Source organism: Aquarana catesbeiana, linkage group LG02 (assembly GCF_042186555.1).
Source record: "Aquarana catesbeiana isolate 2022-GZ linkage group LG02, ASM4218655v1, whole genome shotgun sequence".
Lineage (NCBI taxonomy): Eukaryota > Metazoa > Chordata > Amphibia > Anura > Ranidae > Aquarana > Aquarana catesbeiana.
In genome coordinates this window covers 80,111,206-80,132,229 of record NC_133325.1, presented here as the reverse complement: position 1 = coordinate 80,132,229, position 21,024 = coordinate 80,111,206, and the positions used below count along the sequence as shown (strand labels likewise).

Below are 21,024 nucleotides of genomic sequence, written 5' to 3'. Positions count from 1 at the left end.
ATGAGGATTGAGGAGGAATAGGATAGTCACTCAGCATAATAGGATAGTTACTCAGCATATGCAGTCTTCAAGGGATCCCACATCCATAGAAAAATCAATCAGTTACATCAGGTGCTTGGTAGCTGGTGATCCAAGACTGATTCATTTTTATGAATGTGAGCCGATCAACAGAGTCTGTGGACAGGTGCACTCTGTGATCAGTTACAAGGCCTCCAGCAGCACTGAATGTGCGTTCAGAAAGAACGCTGGATGCAGGACAGGCCAGTAGCTCAATTGCATATTGAGCAAGCTCTGGCCAGTGGTCCATCCTCAAGGCCCAGTAACCCAGTGAATGTTCTGGTGGAAAGGTCTCCAAGTCTGATCTTGCCCCTAGATATTCCTGCACCATGTAATTCAGACACTGGCAATGGTTGCTGGAACTGATCCGACCTGGGCGCTGAGGACTGAAGAATTTTCTGAAGGCATCAGTCAGCTGGCCACCTTCTCCACCGCTCTTCCTGTGACTGAACGAAGCCTCAGCAACATGTTGTCCAGCACCAGGAAATTGTAACCTCCCAGGCTCTGGAAACGCATTGCACAAACTTTTCTGCAAGGCCTTCCAAAGATGTTTTATCCTCTGCGAAGGCTGGGTAAGTTCTGCAACCTTACCCTTGTAACGTGGATCAAGAAGGGTTGCCAGCCAGTAATGATCCCTCTCCTTGATACCACAAATCCTAGGGTCCTTTCACAGGCTTTGCAGGATCAGGGAGGCCATGCAGCGTAAGTTTGCAGAGGCATTTGATCCTGAGTCCTCTGGGTCACTAAGGATCACATGATCCTCAACTACCTCCTCCCAGCCAAGTACAACTCCATGGGTTTCTGGGGACTGCAAACGATCCCTTGAAGACTGCGAAGACGGCTGCTGATTCTGAGTGTTTTCCTCCACCTCCATGCTGACACAATCCTCCTCCTTCTTGTAATGGAAATTTGTAAGTTCTGTATATAATTTTATTGTATTTTGTATGTATTGCACATTGCCTTCACTGTGCAACAGCACTAATAATGTTTTCAGTAAATGTTTACATTCTTTTGAGTCCTGATTAGAATAAGCCTGCCTATGTAACGCCCCTTGTTACCATAAACGTACAATTGTAATATTAATGTGATACCTACGTAATCATGTGCATAAAAACCTTCAATTGCGTCATAATAAAGCAGAACAGTAATTTGGAAAGATGCAGAGCGTATCTTTTGTGTCTGTTCCCTTCTCTTCTTCTTCCTGTGTGATCGGCGGGCCTGCAGGAATACTAGTATCTGGATAAAGGGGACCTTGAGAGGTAAGGAAGTCCTCCTCTTCCTCCACCATTAGCATCACCACTAGCATTTTGGAGGCGTGGTGGCGGAACAAGCTCCAACAATACTGAACCCTGTCCTGCATCCTTCCCAGCTGCCAGCAGAGTTACCCAGTGCGCCGTGAAAGAAAGGTAACGTCCCTGTCCATGCCTGCTGGACCATGAGTCAGCAGTAATATGCACCTTACTGCTGACCACCCTGTCCAACAAGGCCAAGACATTGCCTTCCACATGCTGGTAGAGAGCCGGAATGGCCTTCCGTGAAAAGAAATGTTGTATGGGAACCTGCCACTGAGGTACCGCACATTCCACAAATTTAAGAAAGGGGGCAGAGTCTACCAGCTGAAAAGGCAGCAGTTGCAGTGCTAGCAATTTGGCCAAGCTAGCATTCAGACGCTGAGCATGTGGATGGCGGGGACCGAATTTCTTTTGACGGTTTAGCAACTGGGGTAGGGAAATTTGCCTGATAAAATCTGATGTTGGTGTACCGCTAGCAGATTGGCCGCAAGTACTTGGGACACGTATTTCTATACCTTCATTCCTCTCAGTACAGGTTTCTGAGAGGACTGGAGGCATAGTGGGGTTGGAGATCCCAGTTGATGAGGAGAAAGGAGAGGTCTGCCTTGTACTTTGAAGTGGGTCTTTTAAGTGCTGTTGCCAACAGACTGCATGGGAGGCCATCATATGTCTGGCCAAGCATGTGGTGCCCAAGCAGCTGCTGTTTTGGCCACGCGTCATACGCTTCAGACATATGTTGCAAACAGCAACGGTGCGATCTGCCGCACACGTGTCAAAAAATGCCCACACCAAAGAACTTTTCAAAATATGTGGGGATTCAGCAGTGCCCTGCACCTGCTTGGCTCTGTGGTGTGATGCAATAGGGGAGCTGCCCCCTGGAGGCCATCCTGCCTCGTTGGAGATGTGCCTCCTCCTCCTCCTCTCTTCTATCAGACACCCAAGTAGAGTCAGTGACCTCATCATCCCCTCCCTCCTCGTCACTGGAGCAAACCTGGCAGTAAGCTGCAGCTCGGGGAACATGACTGCAAGTTTCTTGACCTTCTTGGGCACCACCTCTCTCTAAGCTCAGGTTACTCCCTTCCTCAACCTTGGTACCATCATCGGAGCATTCAAATCGGTGCGCATCCTCCTGCAGCATGTACCAGACACTGTGGTCGAATAAAATGATTCTTCCATGCATGATGGTGGCGCTAGGGAAGGAGTGACTATTGACATGGAGCTGATGGAATCAGCCGCTTTGGCAGCTGCATTGGCAGGCAAACTACTCTGAGCCTGGGTGACAGAGGATGAGGAGGATGAGGAGGGCTTTGTTATCCATTCCACCAACTCTTCAGCATGTTGTGGCTCAATAACACGGCCAGCTGCAGAAAAAAAGGACAAGCGTGCCCCACGGCCTCCTGCTGAGGATGCACCATGTCCACAACCAACACTGTCGACTGTAGACACAGAGCCTGCTTGCCCTCTTTTAGTGGCCTGTGAGCGTCTGCCTCTCCTTGGTGGCCTTCCGGACATGCTGTAAATTCTGTTTAGCAAAACCACACTACACTGTATTGTGTACTGTGTACAACACCAGAAAAGTAGTAGCAACTGCACTAGGGGTACACGGTACTGTGTACACCAACAGAAGTGTAATAACAACTATGGGTGTACTGTATTGTGTACACCACCAGAAGTCTAATAGCAACTATGGGTGCACTGTATGTATTGTGTACTGTGTACACCACCAGAAAAGTAGTAGCAGCTGCACTAGGGGTGCATGGTACTGTGTACACCAACAGAAGTGTAATAACAACTATGGGTGTACTGTATGTATTGTGTACTGTGTACACCACCAGAAAGGTAGTAGCAAGTGCACTAGGGGTGCACGGTACTGTGTACACCAATAGAAGTGTAATAACAACTATGGGTGTACTGTATATATTGTGTACTGTGTACCCCACCAGAAAAGTAGTAGCAACTGCACTAGGGGTGCATACTGTGTACACCGCCTGAAGTATATTAGAAAAAGTACACCAGGAACGGCCTGCAGTCAGATATAGCTAAACTGGATACAGTGGATATATATATATATATATATATATATATATATATATATATATATATATGAGACTGTCTGTCCTGTCTGCTCAATCTAAATGACACTCTCTCTCCGTTCACACCAACAACACACTACACGGGGCTGACGTGCAGACAGCCTTATATAGTGTGGGGACGTGGCACCCTGCCTTTGGCCAATTATGGCTCTCTTAGCTGAGGGCGCTGGGATTGGCCAAAGCATGCAGGTCATTGTGCATGCTTTGGCCAATCATCATACAGCAATGTACTGCGCTTCCGCAGTGCATTATGGGCCGTTACGCACCACTCAAATTTGGCGCGAATGGCCCATAATGTTCGGTTTTTGACAAACGGGCGAACAGGCAATGTTTGAATCAATCTCATGTTTGACCCGAACAGAAAGCTCATCCCTAATGGGGACCCTGGTCCTGCCCCAGGGGACATGTATCAATGCAAAAAAAAGTATTTAAAATAGCTGTTTTTTCAGGAGCAGTGATTTTAATAATGCTTACCCTCGGTTCACACTGGGATGACTTGTCAGGCGACCTAGTCGCCTGACAAGTAGCGTCCCATTCTGTGCAATGGAACCGTCGCTCTGACTTATAAAAAGGTTCCTGTATGACTTTGGGGGCGACTTTGCATTGACTTCTATACAGAAGTCATTTTGCAAGTCGCCGCTGAGTCGTGTCCTGGGTCGCCTGAGGCAGTCGCGATGTAAGTCGTGCTGCCTCAGTGTGAACCGACCCTTAAAGTGAAACAATAAAAAAGGAAATATTTCTTTAAATATCATGTCTGGGGGGTGTCCTTAGTATGCCTGTAAGCTAGTGCATTTTTCCCGTATTTAGAACAATACCACAGCAAAATGACTTTTCTAAAGGAAAAAAAGTATTTTAAAACTCCTCGCGGCTGTAATGAATTGTCGGATCCCGGCAATATAGATAAAAATCATTGAATAAAACGGCATGGGTTCCCCTCCCTCAGTCCCTCAGGCCCTTTGGGTCTGGTATGAATATTAGGGGGAACCCCGCACCAAAATTGAAAAAAAAAAAATGCATGGGGGTCCCCCCAAAATCCATACCAGGCCCTTCAGGTCATGTGACATCAGAAGGGGGTGGGGTCACCCGTTTATGTCACTGGGTGGCCCCGCCCCCAGCTATATAACAGCAGTCATTGCGAAGAGGTTTCGGTCGGCGGGAGCCTCCCATTGAGGCGGAGTTGTTGCGCTATAAACAAAAAAACAGCGACAATTTTGAAAAAAAAAACAATATTTTTTACTTCTTGCTATAATAAATATTCCACATTTATTTTTTTTTTAAACAAATTTCTACATCAGTTTAGGTCTATATATAGACCCAAGTGGAAACCCCGGCGTTTCCCCTTGTCAGAGGGGGGCGGGGTCATGTGACGGGTGGCACCGCCCTCAGCTACATAAGAGCTGTCAAGCTAGCGCCGCATCATTGGCTGGGTGCCTCCGGTGGAGGCAGGATCCTGTGCGTGTACCTCGCTGGAGTCGCTAGAGATCATCCATCGCTGGAGTTCGAGAACTGGATTACATCGCTGGAGTAGGAGCATGGATTTATTGGATTACATCTCTGGAATCTCTTTTTTATTTTTAATAAAGGATTTGTCCGAAGCCATCTCCTGTGTTTTTTTTTAACATTTTGACACTTTCTTTTTGTGAAATGGTAGGGGTACAATGTACCCCTTACCAATTTACATGGGGGGGGCCGAGATCTGGGTGTCCCCTTTGTTAAAGGGGGCTTTCAGATTCCGATAAGCCCCCCGCCCGCAGACCCCCACAACCACCGGGCAAGGGTTGTGGGGATGAGGCCCTTGTCCCCATCAACATGGGGACATCCTCCCCATGTTGAGGGCATGTGGCCTGGTACAGTTCAGGAGGGGGGGCACTCTCTCATCCCCCCTCTTTTCCTGCGGCCTGCCAGGTTACGTGCTCGGATAAGGGTCTGGTGTGGATTTTTAGGGGAAACCCCACGCCATTTTTTAAAATTTTGCTGCAGAGTTCCCCTTAATATCCATACCAGACCTGAAGGGCCTGGTAATGGAATTTTGGGGGACCCCCACGCATTTTTTAAAAACATTTTTCAATGACTTTTATGTGTATTGTCCGGACCGACAATTCATTAATAGCCGACACTGGCGCTAGCACTTTTAAATGACTTTTTTTTCCTTTAGAAATGTCATTTTGCTCTCGGACTGTTATAAACACGGGAAACATGCGCTACTTTACAGGCATACTATAGACACCCCCCAGGTACGAAATTTAAAGGAATATTTCACTTTTATTGTTTCACTTTAAGCATTATTAAAATCACTGCTCCCCAAAAAACGTCTATTTTTAAAACTTTTTTTGCATTGATACATGTCCCCTGGGGCAGGACCCGAACACTTTTTATGACAATAACTTGCATATTAACCACTTCAAGACCGCCGCACGACGATGTACGTACAAACTTTGAACGGGGATATCGTTGTTATGGCAGCAGCTAGCTGCCATAACCCCGGTATCCCCGTTTTCGTGCGATCCGGTGCCCTCCGCCGCTTACCCGAGCCGTCGGTAGCGGCGGAGGCGATCGCGTCCTGCTCAGTGGTTTGTCTGGAGACGAGTGAGGCCAAGATGGCGCTCACTCATCTCCATGACACTGCTGGGCGGAAGCGATGTCAAAACGTCACTTCCGTCCACGCCTCTTAAAGGCACATTTTTTCAAATGTCATTTTTTATTGCATTTTAGTGTAAATATGAGATCTGAGGTCTTTTTGACCCCAGATCTCATATTTAAGAGGTCCTGCCATGCTTTTTTCTATTACAAGGGATGTTTACATTCCTTGTAATAGGAATAAAAATGACACCATTTTTTCTTTTTTTTTTAAACAGTGTAAAAATAAATAAAATATTGTAAAAGAAATAATAAAAATAAATTTTTTTTTTTAAAACCCCCCTGTCCCGAAGAGCTTGCGCGCAGAAGCGAACGCATACGCGAGTAGCACCCGCATATGAAAACGGTGGTCAAACCACACATGTGAGGTATCGCAGCGACCGGTAGAGTGAGAGCAATAATTCTAGCCCTAGACCTCCTCTGTACCGCAAAATAAGCAACCTGTAGAATTTTTTAAACGTCGCCTATGGAGGTTTTTGAGGGTAAAAGTTTGACGCCATTCCACGAGCGGGTGCAATTTTCAAGCGTGACATGTTGGGTATCAATTTACTTGGCGTAACATTATATTTCACAATATATAAAAAAATTGGGCTAACTTTACTGTTGTCTTATTTTTTTATTCAAAAAAGTGCATTTTTTCCAAAAAAAGTGCGCTTTTAAGACCGCTACGCAAATACAGTGCAAAAAAAAGTATTGCAATGACCGCCATTTTATTCTCTAGGGTGTTAGAAGAAAAACCATATATAATGTTTGGGGGTTCTAAGTAATTTTCCAGCAGAAAAACCTGTATGTTCTGGATGCGAACCGAACGGGGGGGGGGGGGTGTTTGGCCCATTCCTAATTGTGGCGGACAGATCGGACACTTTTGACACTTTTTTGGGACCACTGACATTTATACAGCGATCAGAGCTAAAAATAGCCACTGATTACTGTGTAAATGTCACTGGCAGGGAAGGGGTTAACACCAGGGGGCGATCAAGGGGTTAACTGTGTTCCCTATAAGTGTTTATAACTGTAGGGGGGATGGGCTTACTGGGACATGACAGAGATCACTGTTCCTGACCACTGGGAACAGTAGATCTTTGTCATGTCACCTGTCAGAATGAGGAAATGCCTTGCTTACATAGCATTTCCACGTTCTGCCTGTGTACAAGGCAATCGCGGGCCACCGGAGGACATCGAGTCCTCCTGGCCTGCAGGCACGCTCCCGCCCGCAACTGAGCCTGCGCGAGCCGTCGTACGCCTGTGGCAATTCGAACAGCAGAGCCATTGTGCCGCCATCAAATGACGACAGCCGGTCTTTAAGTGGTTAAAGGGGGCTTCCAGATTCCGATAAGCCTCCTGCCCGCAGAACCCCACAACCACTGGGCAAGGGTTGTGGGAATGAGGCCCTTGTCCCCATCAACATGGGGACAAGGTGCTTTGGGAGGACCCCAAAGCACCCCCCCATGTTGAGGGCATGTGGCCTGGTATCAGGGCCGATCCTAGGGTCACAGGCGCCTGGGTGCAGAAATATTTCTGGCGCCCCCACATGAGCGTGGTAATCTTACTAATGCCCCCCCTCCCCTAAGGAGTCTTTGTTACCCTGGGATCCTCCCACGATCTCTTAACAATAAGCAAATACAGGAAGAGAAGCAGAGTACTCTAATGGGACCTAGAGGGGGGTCTCTCTGATGGACACAGAGAGGGCCACTGTTAGAAAGAACCCCAACAGGCTCCATTAGAGACTACAATGGGGTGTAATGCATCCTGGTAGTGGGTTGATCTAACAGAGGCCTCCTCTGTGACCATTGGAGGAGAGTCTCTGATAGAAAGAGTCCCCTCCTGAGAGATTACAATAGAGTGTCACTGAACAATAGTAAAAATAAACAACATTCTATTAATATTTGATGCCCAGGCCCAGCCCTAGAAGACTTCACTTACCTTAATGTATACTGGGGCTGGCTGCTGCTCCTCCTGGGGCTGGCTGCTGGTCCTGATTCCTGGCTGCTGGTCCTGGGGCATGGCTTCTGGGGCTGGACTGCTGATCCTTGGGTCTGACTGCTGGGCCCTGGCTGCTGGTTCTGGGGTCTGACTGCTGGGCCCTGGCTGCTGGTCTTGGGCCCTGGCTGCTGGGGCCTGGGCCCTGGCTGCTGGGCCTGGCTGCTGAGGCCTGGCTACTGAGGCCTGGAATCTGCTGGTCTCATTTCTTAAGGCAGTTCTTTGCCCAGTTCCACTTCAGAGCCCTTCAACTAAAGATCTTCTCCAGATAAGATAGCTTACCGTTTTCCTGGACAGGAAACTTTGTCTTACCCCTGTTGTGGCTGCAATCTCCAGTGTTAACCCTGTGCAGGTTATTCCTACCTCACAATTATACAGTTTTCACCACAGAAGTAAGTCTCTGCAGCTGGAAAGGCATTGTGAGCCAGTAGTACATGGCATTGCATGACATGGCATTGTACACAGGACAAATTCAGACTGCCTGACAACTTGCCTAAATAAGAGCCAAAGGGCTTTCTCTGATCCACCGAGCCCATCACTTGTATGGTTATCCAGCAAAACATCAGTCTGACATTGCCACTGTGGTGGTGTACAGTAATAGTGCCCCATTTTTGGCATCAATGGAAGGAACAGTGCCCCATCAATGGTGTCAGTGGGAGGAATAGTGCCCCATCATTGGTAGCAATGGAAGGAATAGTGCCCCATCATTGGTGTCAGTGGGAGGAATAGTGCCCCATCATTGGTAGCAATGGAAGGAATCGTGCCCCATCATTGGTGTCAGTGGGAAGAATAGTGCCCCATCATTGGTGTCAGTGGGAGGAATAGTGCCCCATCATTGGTGTCAGTGGGAGGAATAGTGCCCCATCATTGGTGTCAGTGGGAGGAATAGTGCCCCATCATTGGTGTCAGTGGAAGGAATAGTGCCCCATCATTGGTGTCAGTGGGAGGAATAGTGCCCCATTATTGGTGTCAGTGGGAGGAATAGTGCCCCATCTTTGGTGTCAGGGGGGAGGAATAGTGTCCCATCTTTGGTGTCAGTGGGAGGAATAGTGCCCCATTATTGGTATCAGTGGAAGGAATACTGTCCCATTATTGGTATCAGTGGGAGGAATACTGCCCCATTATTGGTTTCAGTGGGAGGAATAGCGTCCCATCATTGGTATCAGTGGGAGGAATAGTTTCCTATCATTTGTATCAATGGGAGAAATAGTGCCTCATCTGTGGGTGTCAGTGAATGGACTAGTGCCCCATTGTCGGTGTCAGTAGCAGGAACTATGCCCCACTGTTGCTGGTAGTGGGAGAAAAAATGCCCAGGGGTCGGAAAAAAAGCAAGCAAAGGGCCACAGTTTGGATACCACTGCTCTAGAAGAAACAACCGAGCCACATACACATTGTAAAGACTTACTGCACTCAGGGCTGTAGCTTGCTCCCCCGGTCTTCTGCTTTGTGGAAAGCCTCCTCTTTCTGATGCCATGACCAGTGACATAGCGTGGGTTGTCAGTGCCTGGGGCAAGGCACGTAATCTTTTGCGCTCCCTAACCTGCAGACTTTTAGCACTCCCCGAGTCCCTTCCTACAATAGTACTGACCAGCCTGATTCCAACACTGACCACTTCACTAACCTACCTACCACTACACTAACCTACCTGATTCCTATATTGGCCACTACACAGAGTCACTGACCTACCTGTCCACTGCACTGACCTACCTGACCACTACACTGACCTACCTGATTCCTACACTGACCACTTCACTACCTGATTCCTACACTGCCCCTTACACTGACCTACCTGATTCCTATACTGACCACTACACTGACCTACCTGATTCCTATACTGACCATTACACTGACTACCTGATTCCAACACTGACCTGATTCCTACACCGACCACTACACTGACCTACCTGTCCATTGCACTGACCTACCTGACCACTACACTGACCTACCTGATTCCTACACTGACCACTTCACTACCTGATTCCTACACTGCCCCTTACACTGACCTACCTGATTCCTATACTGACCACTACACTGACCTACCTGATTCCTATACTGACCACTACACTGACCTACATGATTCCAACACTGACCTATTTAATTCCTACACCAACCACTAGACTGACTTACCTGTCCACTGCACTGACCTACCTGACCACTACACTAACCTGATTCCTATACTGACCACTACACTGACCTACCTGATTCCAACACTGACCTATCTAACTCCTACACTGACCTACCTGTCCACTGCACTGACCTACCTAACCATTACCCTAACCTACCTGATTCCTATACTGGCCACTACACTGAGTCACTGACCTACCTGTCCACTACCCTGACCTACCTGATTCCTACACTGACCCTTACAGTGACCTATCTGATTCCTACACTGACCACAACACTAACATACCTGATTCCTACACTGACCACAACACTAACCTACCTAATTCCTATACTGACCACTACACTAACCTACCTACAGTATTTCTATACTGACCACCCTACAATATTCCTATACTGACCACTACACTACACTAACCCACATACAATATTCCTATACTGACCACTACATGGCGTGACCACCTGCTTTTCTTCCGACTGCTCTGCGGCCTCTGTCACACTGCCAGACTGGCTGCCACAATGGGGAAATGGATCCAGTCCAGAGAAGAGGAGGAGGAGAAGACAGCAGCTGCTCACAATGAAGTGGAGACGGGACTCCAGGAGCAACCCTGCCACCGCACATGACCCCACTCGCCCAGTGACCAGTGTGTGTCACGCTCAGGCTGGCTTTGTCCTCCTAATTTCTATTTCCTGTGTCCCTGTGCTCCAGGCCGCCATGTTCAGTCTCAGGCTGGGTGGCCAGAGTGCACGGATACATGAAATAGAAATTAGGAGGACGGAGCAGAGAGTGACACACATTGGCGCGGAATTTCGCCCCCCAAATGTTGCGCCTGGGGCCACGGCCCCCTCACGCTACGCCACTGGCCATAACAGAGGAAACACTGCACTTATTCTCACAATGCAGCTGTGCAGACTAGAGGGGAGAAGAGAGCAAGGTGCCTTTAGTGTGATTGAGGTACCTCCCCCACTTGTGCCTCTGCCTGCCCACTCCTCCGTTGTAATGGGATGGGATTGGAAGGCTTCTGTGTGCGCTGCTGGGAGAGCAGTGCTGTCACTGGGCTTGGAGACAGAGGAGCTCGTGTGTTTACAAGTGTCAGCTGTGAGTAGCAAGCACAAAGCTGGCACTGACGGATTGATATAGCCCTGACTGTCAAGATCACTGCACGGCGGCGGCGCGGCACCCGAAAGTGAACAGAGTCTGCTTGTCTTGGGACAGTTTTTCTTTTAATTGCTGGAGATCGCGGCGCCCAGTCTTCTCTCTGCCTCCGCCCACCCTTCAGGCTCCAGACCTAGAAAGTTGCCTTGCACAGAAGCCAAAGCAGCCTGGACTGTCCCCCCCTGATGGCGCCCCTCCCTTTGCCTCAGCTGCAAGCGCCGGGGTGCGGTGCACCCCGTGCACCCTGCCCAGGATCAGCCCTACCTGGTATGGTTCAGGAGGGGGGGTGATCTCTAGTGCCCCCCTTTTTCCTGCGACCTGCCAGGTTGCGTGCTCAGATAAGGGTCTGGTATGGATTTTAGGGGGGACCCCTACGCCATTAAAAACAAAAAAAATTGGCGCTGGGTTTCCCTTAATATCCATAACAGGCCTGAAGGGCCTGGTGTGGATTTTAGGGGAACCCCCACACATTTTTTTTTGATGCGGGGTTCCCCTTAATATTCATACCAGACCCAAAGGGCCTGGTAATGGACTGGGGGGGAGGACCCATGCTGTTTTTTTCAATGATTTTTATCTATATTGCTGGATCCGACAATTCATTACAGCCGCAAGCAGTTTTAAATGACTTTTTTCCTTTTGAAATGTAATTTTGCTGTGGTATTGTTCCAAACATGGGAAAAATGTGCTAATTTACAGGCATACTAAGGACACCCCCCAGGCATGATATTTAAAGGAATATTTAATTTTTATTGTTACACTTAGAGCATTATTAAAATCACTGCTTCTGAAAAAAAACGGACATTTTTGAAACCTTTTTTCTATTGATACATGTACCCTGGGGCAGGACCCAGGTCCCCAATGCTGTTTTTTTTTAATGATTTTTATCTATATTGTCAGGATCTGACAATTCATTACAGCCGTGAGTCGTTTTGGATGAGAATTTTTGCCTTTAGAAATGTCATTTTGCTGTGGTATTGTTCTAAACACTGGAAAGATGCGGTACTTTACAGGCATACTAAGGACACCCCCAGGCACGATATTTAAAGGAATATTTAATTTTTATTGTTTCACTTTAAGCATTATTAAAATCACTGCTCCTGAAAAAACATTTGTTTTTAAAACTTTTTTGCATTAATACATGTACCCTGGGGCAGGACCCGGGTCCCCAAACACTTTTTATGACAATAACTTGCATATAAGCCTTTAAAATGAGCACTTTTGATTTTTCATGTTCGTGTCCCATAGACCTTAATGGTGTTCGCTTGTATGTACAAATTTTTTGCCTGTTCACATGTTCTGGTGCGAGCCAAACCGGAGGGTGTTCGGCTCATCCCTAGTAGCAAGCTACATGATCATATGAAGGTGTTTCAGCCATAGAAAGTATACATTTTAAATAACAGGACTTTAGTATAAAATGTATTCTATCATAATGCTTTATGTTGTCTCCCCCTTGTATGAAGCCATGTAACTATTTCAAAGTGGTCACGAGAAGATAGTCCAAAATGTGTTCAATTCTTCCCCAGGTCCCCATTACTGGACAACAAGAGGTCTCCAGATGCTAGGACCTCCCCGGTTTATTTACGACTTTGGATTTCCCAGTAATGTGCAGAAAATAGATGCTGCTGTCCACCTGAAGGACAGCAAGAAAACTCTTTTCTTTGTTGGAGAAGATCTCTACAGGTATATTTTAACACACTTGAAGAGTTCATTCACATGGATGTTTGTAGTCATTTTATATGCCTAGTGTAAATTTCCTGGTGCCCAACCAGCCATGCAGACAGGCACACTAGCCAGTGCTTTGCATTCATGTAACTGCTTGGGAAATATTTAAAGTATTTACTTAGAGGTTCCCAAGGAGAGGAGGCGCAAAGAGAAGATGGCTTACAAAGTATGTGTTTGCATTCTGTGCAGAAATGTCTACTCCGGTCTGAGGAATTCTGTTAGTGTGATGTCACAAAAATCCTGCTAAGGCGCAGTGAAGTGCACAAGAAGGAATTTTATATGTGTACATTCCTTTATGCTCAAATATTAAGGCCCATGAACAGGTATGTTGTGAGCGGGCCTATGTGACACAATGTGATGGAGGGTTCCATCAACAGCAGGTGGGTAGTTGTTCTATCCAAGAAGAAGCAGGGTGTGGACATTAATTTGGCTCCAACACCTAGACTTTGACTCTAATTTAAGCTTGATAAAAGATAGATATTTTGAAAACTGCTCCAAGTAAATAAAGGTGATGATTTTTTCAAATGATAAGGACATGCAAAAATCAGCTCTTTGTACCATGATTAAGAATCACAAGTCCACTAAATATTAATAATAAACTAGAATAAATTAGTCGTAGATTGTGCTGTCATTCCAGGAAAGAAAATATGCATATTAATGCACTGCATATTAATACACATATTAATACACATATCGTTCCATATATAGAATTTTTTATCTCTTGAATTGATGAACCGTTGTACATCTTTACCAGACAATTTCCACATGCAGAGTGCACAGTGGTCTTTCCATCCGTATAATGGTATTTACGTAATCATAACATAGTGCATCCATAATTGTGTATACCACATCATCAGCATAAGTAGCTGCATATTTATTCAAGCCCAGCTGAACTTTCAGGTTAATTAGCCAAATATGGTCCAAGTGCATCATAACAAAAAGTCTTACAGCAGGGGTTCTCAACTCCTGTTCTCGGGACCCACTAACAGGCCAGGTTTGTAAGATAACTGAAATACATCACAGGTGTATATCATTTGCTGCTCAGTGCAGTATTCTAGTCTGCATCTCCCCAAGGTAATACCTAAATTCTGGCCTGTTAGTGGGTCCTGAAGACCGGAGTTGAGAACTACTGTCTTACAAGTTGTTTTTTTTTAAAAAGCAGTCACAGTAGAAAGCCTGTCCCCTGCCTAATGATGCAGAGGAGGACCCTTGCTCTGTGGCAGCAGTAGTCTCTCTGAAGATGTCCAACATGCCCCCTTGTCACGTACTTGGTAGTAGAGCCCAGAATGCAGGGAATGGCCTCTCGTATACCTCTGACTCGGGAACCCCTTGTAGTGTTAACAGGGACTCGGGAGTACAAAGGGGCACAAGTGCCTGACTGGAGGGCTGATGTAGAGGGCTGGATCCTGTAGTCAGCAGGGAGGTGCACTGTAGTCCAGCAGCAAGGTGCAGGCAGAAGACTGGATGCAGCAGACAGCAGGAAGGTGTACTGTAGTCCAGCAGCAGGATTCAGACAGGAGGCTGGATTCGGCAGACAGCAGGAAGTTGTACTGTAGTCCAGCAGTAGGATGCAGACAGGAGGCTGAATGCAGCAGACAGCAGGGAGGTGTACTGTAGTCCAGCAGCAGGATGCAGACAGGAGGCTGGATGCAGCAGACAGCAGGAAGGTGTACTGTAGTCCAGCAGCAGGATGCAGACAGGAGGCTGGATGAGGCAGACAGCAGCAAGGACAGGCCGAGTCAAACACAGGCGGGCAGATCAGGTACAGAAGGGCTATCCAAAGAATAGTCAAAGTCCAAGCCAGGATCGGGGCAGGCAGCAAGCAGAGGAGTCAGGAACAGGCCAAGTCAGATAACAGATCAGGTAACAAAGTAACAGGGCAGCAGGGGTCTTCAGGGAACGCTGTAGACCAGACAGCAAGTCATCAGTCCCCTTTAAATAGTGCATCTTGGCGCCAAGTGCTGTCACAAGGAGCGTGCGCGCATTCCCGCGCGTGCCAGTGCACCGCTAGTCGCGCTATTGCGCATGCGCGTGCGCCAGACGGTCTTTCTGTGCACAGGCATTCTTCTTGCACCCAGATTGCTAGAATGTTTGCTGGAAAGCCTTTCCTGACATTGCCCCCCTCCAATGGGCAGCCTCTGGATGCCCAACTGGGCCAATTTACTTGAGTGAGATCTTTTAAAGGCTAGGATCAGTCTCTTGGCGTGGATATTAGTCTCTGGTTCCCAAGAGTTTTCTTCGGGGCCATATCCTTTCATTTAACCAGATACTGAACTTGATTGTGTCTTTTCCGGCAATCTATGATTGATTCAACCTCAAATTCCTCTTCACCGTTGATGAGCATGGCTCGGGAGGACTGGTATTCCAGTTGAGGAAGGGGTCCGGGACTGAAGGTTTAAGTAAAGCCACATGAAAAACTGGGTGTATACGAAATGACTCTGGTAGTTTCAATTCATAAGCCACGTTATTGATTTTTCTTGTCACTGGGAAGGGACCCACAAACTTAGGACCCAATTTTCTGGAAGGACATGCTAGCTTTAGATTCAGGGTGGACAGCCAGACTTGATCTCCAGGTTTCAGAGCTCCCCTCTCCTCTTTCTGTCAAATGTCTCCTTGTTATGTTTCTGAGTCTTTGCCATTGTCTCTTGGAGTAGTTTATTTATGCTAAAAAAACTCAAGGCTTCCTGGGCAGCTAGTACAGCACACTCTGGAACGTTGTTAGACAAAAACAAGGGATGGAAACCATAGTTCACAAAAAATGGAGACTGATTAGTTGCAGAATGAACAGAGTTATTATAGGCGAACTCGGCAAGAGGTAATAGAGGTACCCAGTCATCCTGAGAAAAACAAGAATAGCATTGCAAGTATTGCTCGAGAGTTTGATTTGTTCGTTCAGTCTGACCATTAGTCTGGGGGTGGTAAGCAGAGGAGAAAGAAAGGTCAATCTTCAGGGATTCACATAGAGCTCTCCAGAATTTGGATGTAAATTGTACCCCCCGATCAGATACGATGTTTGCAGGTATACCGTGGAGCCTTACTATCTCTTTAATAAAGATCCTTGCAGTTTCAGAGGGAGTACCCTTCATAGGCAAGAAGTGAGCCATCTTGGAAAGTCTGTCGACCAGTACGAAGATGGTGGTGAAGTCTTCTGATGGTGGTAATTCAACAATGAAATCCATGGCGATCATCCTCCGTGGTCTTTCCGGAACAGGGAGAGGCTTTAGCAGCCCCCAAGCCTTGGTCTTGCTGCCCTTGTTCTGAATGCAGGCAATGCACGATTCCACATAGCGTCTGCAATCTTTCGGTAGCTGAGGCCACCAGAACGTGCGTTGGAGGAGTTCGGAGGTCTTGTGTATACCAAAATGGCCAGCTAGTTCATGGTCATGACAAGATTTGAGGATGGCAACCCATGATTGTTGAGGCACAAAAATTCTGTCCTTATACCATAATAGGTCATCTCTGGACTGTAGAGTGATGTCTGTCGGATGGGGAGCCATTGAAGATGCCTGTTTGATTTGAGACAGTAGGTCTCCCTGCAGCATGAGAACGTTTCCAGGAGCAAGAATGGTATCTGGGGAAGAAGAGACTTCAGGTTCGCTGAACATCCGAGACAGCGCATCCGGTTTGGTATTTTTTGATCCAGGCCTGTAAGTAATGTGGAAAGTGAATCTAGTAAAGAAAATTGCCCATCTGGCCTGACGTGGTTTGAATCTCTTGGCAACTTTCAGGTACTCTAAAGTCTTGTGGTCGGTGTACACCAGAATAGGGCGGGCCGTTCCCTCAAGAAGGTAGCGCCATTCTTCAAGTGCAGCTTTGATTGCAAGTAGCTCCCTGTCCCCAACATTGTAATTCTTCTCAGCTTCTGATAACTTGCAGGAGAAGAACGCCACTGGATGCAATAGAGCCTTGTGTCCTTGTCTCTGTGAAAGTACTGCCCCTACTGCTATCTCAGAGGCGTCTACCTCCAGAATGTAAGGTAAATCTGGGTCAGGATGCTTCAGGACAGAAGCCGACACGAACTGATCTTTTAAGGAAGTGAAAGCAGCTTGAGCCTCAGGAGACCATTGGAACCGGGTACTTTGCCGAGTCAGTCTTGTGATGAGAGAGATGATGGTAGAAAATCCCCTGATAAATTTGTGATAGCAATTCGCAAAACCCACAAAGCGATGAACTCCTTTTTTTATCCGTAGGGGCTGGCCAGTCCAGGATGGCGGAGACCTTCTGCGGATCCATCTTGACACCCTCTATGGAAATAATCAGGCCCAGAAACTGAATGCTTTGGTGTTCAAACTTGCACTTCTCAGGTTTTGCGTACAAGCCGCGTTGGCGAAGCCGAGTTAGAACTTTTCTGATGTGTTCCCGGTGGACAGACAGAGAGGAGGAAAAAATCAGGATGTCATCCAGATAAACTATGACGAACAGATCAAGGTAGTCTCTAAAAATATCATTAATATAATAATAGTGTAGCGCTACTAAAAAGTGAAAATAAATCACAAAAAATAGAAAATAAATAACACATCTAAAAAGAAACCAAAAAACAATATAAATTGGCTATGCTGAATATAACCCAGTGGGGGTGTGAGAAAGAATATCCACAGAAAATCTTAAATGGTATATTCCTCTGGTGAGAGTAATCCCAATCGTGAGATAATCAGTGTAAGGCTTGTCTGTAGTCAACAACAGCGGAACTCAAGATATGAATGGGTACTCTTACCAGCTTTGATGGACCCCAAATGCCATACCACAGAGGTATCAGACAGGCTTGGGATCTTATATTATGTATGTCAGATGTTGTTGTATTCATCAGATGTCGCTCAGATACTGGACACAGATGGAAGGTGGTATCCTCAGCTCCTGGACCGTGAAGGCTGCAAGTATTCCCCTGTTGAATAGCCGTCTTAAACAATGTTCCGTGAGGGCTCCAGGGAATGATCATGTAAAGCAGAAGGAAGGAGAAGGACTCCAATGGTGCAGGTCAAAAACCAATGAGGTTTATTAAGAATAAAAGTTCAGATGGTAAACACCAATCAATAAAAGTGATCACAGGAACAGGTAAAAATTAAATAAAAGCAATGTGGGATACAAGAAATGCTAGCCCGACCGGTTTCGACACCAAGGGGTCTTCAACTGGGGCAAAACTATATCTCCTCACATTGCCTATGAATATATACACTGGTATGGCACTGATCCATCCCCTAAAGGGGCGGAACAAGACAACCAACTAAGTGGTCAGTATCACAAACATAGCAAACAAATTATTTAGTGACAATAAATCTTAATATATATATATATATATATATATATATATATATATATATATATATATATATATATATATATTAGTGTGTAGCGAATACACACCAAAGTTTATAACCTTTAAAAAACCTTAAACTTTAATAGAAAAGGGACAAAGGAGGTTGGACAAATGTTAGTGTGTTCCAAGCCGCTATATGGATTACTATCATGTGATGAACGAAAGCCAATGAAATGCACTGAACAGAGAACTGTCTCCAAGGAAGGATTCCACAAAGCCCAGCCTCTATGTGAATTACTATCATGTGATGAACGAAAGCCAATGAAATACACTGAACAGAGAACTGTCTCCAAGGAAGGATTCCACAAAGCCCAGCCTCTATGTGAATTACTATCATGTGATGAACGAAAGCCAATGAAATGCACTGAACAGAGAACTGTCTCCAAGGAAGGATTCCACAAAGCCCAGTGTCAGAGGTAATATGTGCGCAGATCCGAAGCATCGGAACGCGCAGCGCCACAGATATGACAGCTGGGTGATGGGGCGTGGCTTCTAAAGAAGAAATGGCCTATGAAATGACGAGACATCATGATGCGGTCATGTGACATACTAGTCACATGACACTAAACAGCATTTCACAGAGTGCAGCGTCAGGTGTGGCGCATGCGCAGAACCGAACTTCGGGAAGCCATGATAGCTGGGCGTTGTGTGGTAGGGCATACAAATTAGCCTATAGAGCAGCATCGTGGTGCAGTCATGTGACAACACAGTCACATGGCGCTCCACAGCATATTATAGTATATCTGGAGTATAATCCGCCCCCCTCATGGGGCAGGGTGGGTGGTGACAACTATTGGTCTATATTCGACTTCCGGAAGAAAAATAAAATCAAAACATAAAAGCATGCTGAAAACTTTGGTTAGAGAGTATATCTCCCAATAACCAGCAAAAAAATCATAAATCAATATGTCTCTTGCTTTGAAGCAATGTAGTACCCAAAAAATAAATGAATAACTGAATACCTGATAAAATATAATGAATGAAAATCATGTGTGACAAAGGGCCTAACAATAATGGATAGCATGCATCGTGTGCAACACACTAAATTGTCACACACACTATATGCAGAGTACAGGATCATGTATCTTTCCTTCAAACCCGAAATGTTGATTTAACAAAAGACACGAATATAATAAAGAAACTCAATATAAAGACAAGGTATATACAATTGTTTAAAGCAGGGAAAGTGACAAAAGGGGACATGAGCTGAATGGGGCATGAAGGAGGAGTGGGACAAACTGCGGTACCCTCATGCTTGATTAATAAAACAATTTAGGTCCCACTCCACGTTCATACCATGTGGCGCATAGCATATCAGCTCATATATCCAGAATGTCTCGAGTCGAGACACCCCCCCTTAAACAGGAGTCGCCTCTCCAATTCGGGACAAAACGATCTATAATCTGGAAATGGGTACCGGTGGGGTCTTTATCATGATGTTCCAGAATGTGGCGGGACACAGTATGCTTAGGGCATCCTTTTTTTATTTTAGCTAGATGTTCATTTACCATAATGCTAAAATTCCTGATAGTCCTCCCTACATACTGTAATTTACAAGGGCACGTGATGAGGTAGACTATGTAACTGGTTACACAGGTTGTAAAGTGTTTCATGGAATATGTGCATGAAGTTACTGAAGACGAAAAGGTATCAGTTCTTCGTCTACCCAGAACATTGTGCAGACAGACATTGCATTTTCTGCAGGGAAAATAGCCTTTACTTTCAGGGAAAAAGGCTACTCGTTCGGGTGGATCAATAATATTGGGAGCAATGTCATTCTGTATAGATCTTGCTCCCCTAAAGGTGACTGCTGCCTTATTTGGGAGCAAGGGACCCAAAATTCTGTCGCTTTGAAGAATCTTCCAATGTTTACTTTATGATCTTCTTCACATCCCTATGTTGGAATGAAAAGGACGTGAAGAAAGACCATTTCCATTTGTCATTTCCAGCCATCTTGGATTTGGGTTCCAGAAGGGTCGCTCTCTCGATCCCGGAGACCAAATCAATATCAGCATCCAGGTCAGAGGGCCTGTAACCCTTCTCTATAAATCGCTGCCTGAGAACCTGTGATTGAGAAATAAAATCTCTTTCCTGGGTACAGTTACACCTTAATCGAAGGAATTGGCCACGGGGGACAGATTTGAGCCACTGATGGTGGTGATAGCTGTCCACAGGGATGTATCCATTCCTGTCAGTAGGCTTAAAGAAGGTTCGGAGTTCGAGGCGATTGTTGATAGCAGTGATTTCTAGATCGAGCAAATGAATGGTCGTAGTACTGGCCTCATAATTGAGGCTAATCCCTTGATCATTGTTGTTAAGAGTGGCCATAAAAGAGTCTAGAGAGGCGCGGTTGCCTTTCCATAGGAGGAGGATGTCGTCTATGTACCTGGCCCACATCAACAGCTCAGATCTGTTGAGAGCATAGACGACATCCTCCTCCCACTGAGCCATGAACAAATTGGCTAGGCTGGGGGCATATTTAGCCCCCATAGCCATGCCTTTAATCTGTAAAAAGAAATTGCCCTGGAACCAAAAATAATTATGCTTGGTAGCATATATCAGAAGTTCCATAATGTAATTAAAGTGGATAAGTGGAAGAGATGAATTTTTCTTTAGATAGAATTCCACAGCTGAGAGACCCAAGTTATGTGG

The 21,024-nt window shown here is 46.1% G+C and overlaps 1 protein-coding gene across 1 annotated transcript in view; it reads left to right on the top strand.

The window, feature by feature from the left end:
• LOC141126982 (matrix metalloproteinase-20-like) overlaps positions 1-21,024 on the top strand; it is a 128,307-nt gene that overhangs the window by 77,632 nt on the left and 29,651 nt on the right. The window contains exon 8 of the mRNA XM_073613078.1: positions 12,860-13,016. Coding sequence (XP_073469179.1) covers positions 12,860-13,016 — 157 coding nt within the window. The remainder of the gene's footprint in view (positions 1-12,859; positions 13,017-21,024) is intronic.